Source organism: Chrysochloris asiatica, unplaced genomic scaffold (assembly GCF_000296735.1).
Source record: "Chrysochloris asiatica unplaced genomic scaffold, ChrAsi1.0 scaffold00076, whole genome shotgun sequence".
Classification (NCBI taxonomy): domain Eukaryota; kingdom Metazoa; phylum Chordata; class Mammalia; order Afrosoricida; family Chrysochloridae; genus Chrysochloris; species Chrysochloris asiatica.
In genome coordinates, this window is record NW_006408594.1 from 12,742,390 (window position 1) to 12,753,317 (window position 10,928).

A 10,928-nucleotide genomic window follows, 5' to 3' on the forward strand; every position below is an offset into this window, starting at 1 on the left:
GTCTCTTTCCACAGTTGTAGTCAGTTGTATTTCTGTGTATTCCATCTGATGAGGTCTATGTGTATAATCACCTTTTAGGTTGTTTAAAAAAGGTATCTGCAATAGAGACATCATTGGGCTTGCAAAATTCCATCATGCAATCTCCAGCATAGTTTCTATCATTAAGGCCGTATTTTCCAACTACTGATCCTTCCTCTTTGTTTCCAACCTTTGCATTGCAATCACCAGTAATTATCAATACATCTTGATTGCATCTTTGATCAATTTCACACTCAAGAAGTTGGTAGAATTCTTCAATTTCATCACTAGCTTTAGTGGTTGGTGCATACATTTGAATAATACTAGTATTAGCTGGTCTTCCTTGTAGGCTTATGAATATTTTCCTATTACAAACAGTGCTGTACTTAAGACACACCTTGAACTGTTCTTTTTGATAATGAATGCCACGCCATTTCTCCTTAATTTGTCATTCTTGGCATAGTAAACCATGTAACTGTCAGATTCAAAATGGCTAATACCAGTCCATTTCAGCTCACTAATGCCTACAATATCAATGTTAACTCACTTATTGCATTTTTGACGATTTCAAATTCTTCTAGATTTACACTTCATACATTCCATGTTATGATTAATAGAAGTTTATAACTGTTTGCCTTCATTCTGAGTTGTGCCCCATCAGCAAATGACGGTCCCAAAGGCTTTTTTTCCATTGGTTTCATTACGGTTAACTCTACTTTGAGGAGACAGTTCTTGACCAGTTATATTTTGAGTGCCTTCGAACCTGAGGGGGCTCATCTTCTGGCACTACATCTAACTATATTCTCGTGTTCTTCATCATGTTTCAATAGTCACTATTTTGGTGCTGACAGTGTTTCTCTGCTATTAAGATTTTCAGTGACTTAATATTTGGAAGTAGTTCGTCTTTCCTTCTTCCTAGTCTGTCTTCCTGTGGAAACTCAGCTGAAAGCTGTCCCCTGTGGGTGACCCTGCTGGTATTTAAAATATCAGTGGCACAGCTTCCAAAATCATGGCTACTACATGCAAGCCACCATAGTATGACAAAGTGACAGATGAGTGGCGGTTCAATTCATAGTGACCCTGAGTAGGGTTTTTAAGTCTGTTAATCTTTATGGAAGCAGAAAGTCTCATCTTTCTCCCTTAGAGCAACTGGTGGCTTCAAACTGCTCACCTGGTAGTTAGTGGCTCAACACGTAACCCACTATACCTCCCGGGCTCCTTAATGTGTAACAGCTATGTAGAGTCTCACCATAATGATCATGACTGAACTAGGTCTCATCATAATAGGAACACCAGTGGGTGAGTGGCTGGGTCTAACAGTCAGTAATGAAGTTGAATGAAATGAGTGGACTTTTCTATCACCACATTCACCTCACCAGCCAGGGCACTTCTGAATAGTGGAATACAAAATCTTCTTAGATGGGACTATCAAGTATATTTATAAAGCAGCAGATTAAGACAGAAATAGTTGAGGAGAACATCTGAATAGTAATAGCCAAAGTACCTTGTTTGGAGAACTTGCCTTTTGTAGAGCTAATAATACATATAGTTTAAGGAATATTTTTAATTGTTAGCTTTAATATATCAACTTTAATTGTTGTTAAGTACCATGGAATCAGTTCCAACTCACAGCGACCCTACAAAGGGTTTCCAAGGCTGTAAATCTTTACGGGAGCAGACCGCCTCATCTTTGTCCCGCAGAACCACTGGTAGTTTTGAATTGTCACCCTTGAGGTTAGTTGCCTGATTCGTAACCACTACACTACCAGAGCTAACTTTAATATAATATACATATACATACGTTGTTGCGTGCCGCCGAGTCCATTCTGACCCATAATGACCCTGTATAGGGTTTCCAAGCATGTATAAAGTAATATTTATTTCAATGTAATATAGTTATTTATTAGAGTTGGTCTCTACTACTCTGTAATCCTTCTATCAAGGGTGTGGATAATATCTTATGCATTTTACACTTCTAATATAGTATACAGCTCACCTTCAATAACTGTTCGTGAAAGAATTTAGTGAAGAAATGAAAACTCCTGTAGCTTTAATTCTATGGGGGAATTAAACAGGGAACTAACCCAGTCTTCGGCTTACTTACCAAAATAGTAGCAACTGAATTACTTTAGCATATTTTTCATAATGGTTCCATTCCCTGACTCATCTATTAAGGAGTCTATGCTATGTATACAGAAGACACATTTGGAATGTGTGTTTGTTAGTGTATTTGTTTACATGTCTCCTTGAATTCAGAAAGTACATAGAAAATTATTAATTTTTATTATTTCCTTATCCCCTGTAGAAAGAGTGGGACGAGATGGCCATGACTAATAGGAAAATTTCTCCAATTTCTTCAGAAAGACAAAAAAGCAGAAAGCAAAGAGTTTAACTTACCTCTCTCTTTACAAAGGACAAAAAGGAATTCAGCAGCAATTTGCTTGACTCCGAGGTCAACATGCGTCATGAGGCGCACCAGCTTATTTCTCACAGTGGAACCAACTTCAGGTCTGTTTGTCACATCCCTTAATGGAGGTAAAACCTGATGGCACAAACACAAAAATTCTCCTGAACTGTGGGTACTAGAGTAATAAGCAAAAATGGTTCCATATAACTGTAGGGTCTTATAATGTTTACCGGGCTCAGTTACATGCTATATATTAAAAAAAAAAATGAAACTAAACAAACAAAAATATATCCAAGTAATTTCATACCTATAATACTACTTTGTATTTGTAACATCCACACTGGACTGCGAACCACAAGGTGGGCAGTTCCAACCCACCAGCTATTCCTTGGAAACCTATATAGGGTCACTGTGAGTCAAAACTGACTCAATGGAACTTAACAACAACAATAACACTTTATTTGAATAGGAACACCTTCACTGTACTCAAATCTGGGTTTGAACTTCTACTTAGTTCAGCAACTACTCCTAACACCCGTAATGAAACCCTTGCTAGAGTTTGGTCAAGTTTCTCTTTTTCCATGGAGATTCCCTAATACTGACCCATATTCATTTTTATCTGCTTTAAAATCTTATAGCATTTTCTAAATTTATATTTTTGAAACACAAAAACCCTATTCTCCTTTTTAGCTGTATTATTTTATAATAAAAAAAAAAAGCTATTAATTATAGAGAGCTTTCTGTGCCTTATTGCAATTGTTGTGTGCCATCGAGTCACTCCTAACTCAGTGACACTGCATGGGGTTTTTGAGGAGCAGCTGGTAGATTTGAACCTCTTGCAGTTAGCAGTGTAGTACTTATTCTACATTGCCATACCAGGGCCTCATTCATCTACGCATTGCCATTGTTGTTATTAGGTGCCACTGAGTCGGTACCAACTCATAGCGACCCTGTGCACAAATGAACGAAACACTGCCTGGTCCTGGGCCAACCTCACAATTGTTGCCATGCTTGAGCCCATTGGTGCTGCCACTTTGCCAATCCATCTCACAGGGGTCTTCCTCTTTTTTCTCTGATCCTCCACCTTACCAAACATAGTATCATTCTCCAGTGACTGGTCCCTACTGACAATATGTTCGAAGTATGAGAGACGAAGTTAGGCCATCCTGGTCTCCCAGGAGCACTCTGGCTGCACTTCTTCCATCACAGATCTATTGGTTCTTTTGGTAGCCCATGGCACTTGCAATATTTTCCTCCAATACCATAACTCAAAAGCATCAATTCTTCTATGGTCTTCCTTATTCACTGTCCAGCTTTCACATGCATATGAGGTTATTGAATGTATCATGGCTTGGGTCAGGTGCACCTTAGTCCTCAAGCTGACATTTTTGCTCTTCAACACTTTAAAAAGGTCTTGTGCAGCAGATTTGCCTAATGCAATACGTCATCTGATCTCTTGACTGCTGCTTCCGTGAGTGTTGGATAGTTGATCCAAGAAGAATGAAGTCCTTGACAACTTCAATCTTTTCTCCATTGATAAGAATGTTGTTTATTGGTCCAGTGGTGAGGATTTTTGTTTTCTTTACATTGAGATGCAATCCATACCGAAGGCTGTGCTCTTTGATCTTCATCAGTTAAGTATTTTAAGTCCTCTTCACTTTCAACAAGCAAGGCTGTTTATCATCTTCATACCACTGATTGTTAATGAGTCTTCCTCCAATCCTGATGCCACGTTGTTCTTCATATAAACCAGCTTCTTGGATGATTTGCTCAGCATACAGGTTGAATAAGTATGGTGAAAAAACACAACCCTGTCTCACACCTTTCTTCATTTTAAACCATTCAGTGTTCCCACGTTCTGTTCGAACAACTGCCTCTTGGTCCATATACAGATTCCTCATGAGCACAATAAGTGTTCCTGAATACTCATACTTCGTAATGCTGTCCATAGCGTGTCATGAGCCACACAATCAAAAGTCCTTGCGTTAGTTCCTAGAATATGGTAGCATAACAAAGAGTCCTGGTAGAGCTGTGAGCTAAGCACTCAGCTGCTAACTAAAAGCTTGGCAGTTAAATCCACTAGTTACTTCATAGGAGAAAAGATGAGATAGTCTGCTTCCATAAAGGGTATAGCCTTGAAAACCCAAGGGACAGGGCTACCTGTATAGGGTCATTATAAGGCATAATCAACTTAACAGAAACAGGGTTTAGTGTTTTTAAGCTTGGTGGAACAATAGTTAAGTAAGACTCAGCTTGCAATATGAAGCCACCTAGTAGCTCCATGGAAGAAAGCCCTGTCAATTTGCTCCTGTAACGACTCAGCCAAGACAACCCTCTGTCACATGGGTGGCTGTGAGTTGAAATTGACTCAATGGCATCTAATGGCCACAACCCCTGGAACAAATGGTTTACATTGTCTATTATATTCAGTAATCCTGCAAAGAAGGTGACATCACCGTCTTCTCTGTTCCACACACTGATGCATGAAGAGTATTCATTCTAACTTGCTTTGTTCCTTTGCTCACTCACTCACCCTTTTATCCACCCAGACCCTCCTCTCTCCTGGTTCTCCTATCTCACTGGTTGTTTTGTCTCAGTCTTTTTTGCTAATTCTCCCTTTTCATCCTGACATGTAGATGTTGGAAGATTCAAGGGTCTAGTTCTTGGACAACTTTTCTTCATTATGTTCACTCGCTCCATTGAAGACCTCATGCAGTCTCATGGCTTTATATAGCCAATATGATCTGCAGAATCCTATTTGCTGTTGTTGTTAAATACCATCAAGTCTAGACTCCTACATGTACCTCAGATTTAATATGTTCTAAATGGGACTCTAAATGGGAAACATGGTAGCTCTGTTGGACAAACACTGTGCCGCCAATCCTAAGGTCAGCAGTTTGAACCCATCAGCCACTCTATGGGAGAAAGATAAGGCTTTCTGCTCCCATAAAGATTTATAGCCTTGGAAACCCTATACAGTGTTGCTATGAGTCAAAATCGACTTGACAGCCCTTAATAACAGAAAATGAGACTTGCGATGCTTCCACCAAACATGCTCTTTCCACATTTTCCCTATCTCATTAAATGATGAGTTCATTCTTCCATTTGTTTATGACAAAAACTTGGAAATACACTTCATTCCTTGTCTTTCATACCTCACATCCAATCCATCAGCGAGTTATGCCAGCTCTACCTTTGACGTATACTCAGAATCCAAATCACTTTTCACTACCTCCTTAAGTATTACCAAGTCCAAACTACCTATCTGTCTCACCTGGACGACTACTGTAGCCTCCTACGTGGTCCCTGCCATTCATTCTATATATAGCAACTAGGGTGATCTTGATAGATCTGCCACTCCTGCTTCTCAAAACCCTGCAATTCCCATGACATCTCATGTCACTCACAGGGAAAGACAAAGTGCTGACAGCTGTCTTACAAAGCCAGGAACTCGAGCTCCCTGCGACTTCTCTTACTTCATTTCTACTTCACCAGAGGATTCCTTAAAACTGACAAGCATTTTCCTACCTCAGGGGCCTTTGCATTGCTGTTCCCTCCACCCAGAAACACTTTTTCTTGAAATCCGCATGGCTCACTCATTACCTTTTTCAGGTGTTTGCACAAATGTGTCTAAGAGACCTTTCCTGATCACCCTATATAACTCACCTTTGTTGTTGTTGTTGCTAAGTGCCATCGAGTTTCACTCATAGCGATTGTGTATAGACTTTCTGGGGAGCAGCTGGTGGGTTTCAATTGCTGACCTTATGGGTCACAGTCCAGTATGTGATCCTACAGCACCATACCAGGAGTCACCTTTAGCATTCTCTTTCCTAACATCTTTTAATCTTCCTCATAACACCCATCACCTGACACAGTACAGAGTTACCTGCTTATCTGCTGCCTTTCACAAGACTAAGTGCCATGGAGGCAGGGCTCTTTTCGTTACCATGTTGCTTACCCAGTTGCTGGCATATCACAGGTATTCTACTAATATGTGCTGATTGCAGGAAGAAGTAATTATTTCAAGTAACTTACGAAATGTCTTCTAGGAGTGAGACACTCTGCTAGGTAATGGAGACAGACGTGAATTAAAATAATGTACTGTGCACTGAGTCTGTGCTAGACTATTACATGCCCCTAATGTACAGGAGTCCTGCTGTGGCACTGCACGGTCAGCACTAGGCTGTTAACCGTGAGGTTGGCTGTTCAAACCCACCAGCTGCTCTCTGGAAACTCTATACAGGGTCCCTCTGAGTTGGAACAGATTTGATGGCACTTAACAACAACAACGTTTATACTTCTGTATTTATTAATCCATCCAACCTAACCTGTCACCGTTCTAAAATGACTGTCTATCAGGAGGTAAGAGAGGCTAAGACAAAGCAACCGCTGTGGAAAAAGGAGATACAACTGGATAAGACGGGAAACTAAATCTCAGGGAAGTAAGTAATCTACCAGTGTTTAAGGAATGCGTATCTCAGTATCTTTAGTAAGAGGCAGCATAAAGCTAGGCACAAAGTAATTGTGCAATACGTGTATTTTTTAAATTTGATTGAGCCAGTTAGAATGAGTTGATCTCCAATTTCTAGAGAAATGACATGGTAACAGCTAATGTGAAGTACTTCGGACGGACCTACAGTACAGAGTACAAACTTCACTACGAACATGATCCCACAAAAATGTTAACCTATGGTTTTGTTCTCTTAAAATAAGTTCTTTATGGAGTGTTGTTGTATACCACTCACTAACTACACATGCATGACGCTTTATATTTCTCCTCAAATATTAGTCTCCAGCAATTTTTTTCTTTTCTGTGGCAAATCTTCTCCAGCTCTTTCAAAGACACTAAACAAACATCCTTTCTACCAGCATTTCCAGGCTAACACAACCCGAGTCAGTTGTTGTTGTTGTTAAGTGCCGTTGAGTCGGTTCCGACCCATAGCGACCCTGTACAGGGTTTCCGAGGGTGTAAATCTTTACGGGAGTAGAAAGCCTCATCTTTCTCCCACGGAGCGGCTGGTAGTTTCGAACCGCTGACCTTAAGGTTCACAGCCCAATTCGTAACCACTACGCTACCAGAGCTCAGAGTCAGTAATCTCTACCATTTGTTCTCTTTTTGACCTGCCCAAATACTGAAAACTCAAGACCAATTTCCTTTGGGTATGTGTAAATTGTATTAAATCAGATGCTCACTACAGGGTATAATAACTAATTAACCATGGTTGAAATTACACTATTATCAAAGCTAATCACCTGTTACTTAAAGTGGTGTCTTTCTTGACCATCATAGTCTACAGTCCACCCTCTTCAGTACGAAGGTTTACTTCTGTACTCTGCCTTTTAGCTTTAGCTAGCTTTGAATCTGTCAAGTTCCATTTTATTATTTATATTACAATGTTTCTTGAGGACAAAGAGTGACTATCACAATCTTTTGTACCTACATAATGTGTGGCCCAAGACTTCACATACATAAGTTATTTAACAATAGGTTTTTGACTTGTCTTAGGAAGCTATGGGACTCCTGGTGTGGTGCTACTACAGGATAAGCACTGGACTACTAACAGAATGGTAGTAAAGAAACTTGGTTAAGGTTCTTGGTTAAGGACTACTAACAGAATGGTAGTAAAGAAACAAGGTAAAGAAACTTGGTTAAGGTTCGAATGTACCAGCTGCTCCTCGGAACTCTACAGTATCGCTATGAGTCTGACATTTTGTTGTACTATGGGGATTGCGTGTTGCTGTAATGCTGGACGCTATGCCATCAGCATTCTAAATACCAGCAGAGACACCCAGGGTGGACAGGTTTAAGCTGAACTTTCAGACTAAAACAGACTAGGAAGAAAAAGAGGCAGATTATTTCAGAATGTTTAGCCACTGAAAACCTTATAAACATCAGAGGAACACTGTCAGATATTATGCCTCAGATTGGAAGGCACTCAAAATACAACTGCGGAAGAGCTGCCTCCTCAAATTAAGAGTTGACCATGGTGACAAGAATGGAGCAAAGCTTTCAGGACCTTCATTTGCTGATGGGGAACTCAAAATGAGAAGAAACAGTTGTCAACATCCATTAATAATTGGAACATGTAATGTACAAAGCATGAATCCAGAAAAATTGGAAGTTATAAAAAATGAAATGGAACACACAGACATTAGTATACTAGGCATTAGTGAGCTGAAATGGACTGCCACTGGCCATTCTGAATCTGACAAGACATATGGTTTACACATTACAGGAACAAATCGACAGGACTTTTTTCCATAGTTTACTATGCCAGGAATGACACATTGAAGAGGAATGGCATCACATTCATCATCAAAAAGAATATTTCAAGACATATGTTGAAATACAATGCAGACTGCGAGAGGAAAATATCCATACATGCCTACAAGAAAGACCACTTAATACCACTATTATTCAAATTTATGCACTAACCACTACAGCCAGTGATGATGAAATTGAAGAATTCTGCCAACTGAAAACCATCAAACATGTGATTAAGATGTACTGATAATCACGGGTAAATGGAAAACAAAGGTTGGAAACAAAGAGGAAGGATCAGTAGTTGGAAAATATGGCCTTGGTGAAAGAAATGATGCTGGGGATCACATGATAGAATTTTGCAAGATCAACGACTTATTCGTTGGAAGTATTTTTTTAATTAACATAAAAGATGACTATACACATGGACCTTACCAGATGGAATACACAGAAATCATATTGACTACATCTATGGAAAAGTTCTATATCATCAGCTAAAATAAGTCCAGGGTCAGACTGTGGAACAAACCATCAATTGCTCATATGCAAGTTCAGGCTGAAGCTGAAGGTAATTAAAACAAGTGAAAGATAGCCAAAATATGACCCTGAACATATCCCACCTGAATTTAGAGATCATCTAAAGAACAGATTTGATGCATCAGACACTAATTGACGCCATTCCTCTTCAATACTTGGTTAATGACTTTGATAGCTATTTTTGTAGTAGGGGAGAAAGCACGAAAGCTTAATTAGACAGGAATCAAGAGAAATAAAGAAGAAAAAGAATAGAATGGGTGGGGGGGCTCATAGAAAACTCTTCTTAGGAAGCCTTCATAAAGAGGTGCAGAGAAATGGAGAGGTAGCTTGAGAAACTTGGTTAAGGGAAGATGTTTGGGTGCTGACAAAAACGATCCAGTACATCTTACAAAATGATTAATATAAGAAGAGAGAGACAGAGAGTGCTCACCTCACCAGCACATATACAAAAATTGGAATGACACAGATGATTAGCATGGTCCTTGCACAAAGAATGACGTACAAATTCGTAAAGTATCCCATATTTCTACTACCACTACAAATTGCTCTGAAAGCGATCACATTAGAAGGTTCAGGATAGAGTGGGAGAAAATGTAGACCAAAATTCAAAAAAAAAAAAATCAGGGTTCCTGGTCAGAGACTGGTGGAACCCGAAACTTACGCCCTTGGTCTGGAACTGAACATACATACCCCTGTGGCTTAATTTTCAGCCTAGCAATAGATAAGAGTACAGGGTGACAACAGCACTAGTGAGGTACACACAACATAGAACGGTCAACCATTCTAAATCACAAGGGCAGTATTAACACAAGTTAAAAGACTCAGAGGTTGGGAATGGAGAAGGAATGGAAATGGGACACATGGCGGAAGTGGGTATCTGTTGTTGCATGGAGGGGATCAATCACTGAGATGAATGAAGTGTGTGGTTTGTTCAATGTACAACTGATTTATCTGCTCTGTAAACCTTCAATCAATTCAAAATAAAAGTTAAAAAGAAAAAAAAAAAGAGAGGAAATAAATGCAGGAGCAAAGTTGTTTAGAAGGTGAGTAGGAATAGGATCTAGGGCACGAGCAAAGAGACTGACCCCAGATAAAATTAGGGACAATTCATTTGCTGTTATAGAGAGGGAATCAATGGACATGGCAGTATAGATGCAGACAGATAGGAGAGCAGGAAGATGAAGTTTTCTCTTAATCTGTGGATAGAGCAGGAAATCCAATCAAGAAATGAGCATGAGGAGACTAAAGAGAGTGATATAAATTTAAAGAGAAAGGAGCAGTGAAGTAGTTATCCAGGAGTGTGCGGGATATCACTTTGACTAGTCTATTACATTTAAGAGTTGGTGGTCTTAAGTGTAATAGACTAGTCAATATGGTCACGTTACTCATGAAGAGAAAAAAAAAGTGAGAAAGATTACAGTTATGAACCACAGATGGAATCCTAATTGGGTAAGACGGGCAGTCAGAACATAAGGTGAGTGGAAGACAGTAGGGGTGGGAGTAATGGGGAAGGCTGACTGACAAGCCACATGAAGATGAAAGTGTTAGACTCAGGGTACTATGAGAAGAGGGACAGAAAATGGGAGCTGAAATTTCAATTTTGGAGGTGGTCAATTTCAGTTTTCTTTATTATCAAAAACATAGACTTGGCATTTTGGATGTGACCTAAAAATTTTAAATCATTCTTAATTTTTTATAATTTTA

General features: G+C 39.5%; 1 protein-coding gene across 1 annotated transcript in view; it reads right to left on the reverse strand.

Moving 5' to 3' along the window:
• RIC8B (RIC8 guanine nucleotide exchange factor B) overlaps nucleotides 1–10,928 on the reverse strand; it is a 153,062-nt gene that overhangs the window by 40,458 nt on the left and 101,676 nt on the right. The window contains exon 7 of the mRNA XM_006865251.1: nucleotides 2,416–2,560. Coding sequence (XP_006865313.1) covers nucleotides 2,416–2,560 — 145 coding nt within the window. The remainder of the gene's footprint in view (nucleotides 1–2,415; nucleotides 2,561–10,928) is intronic.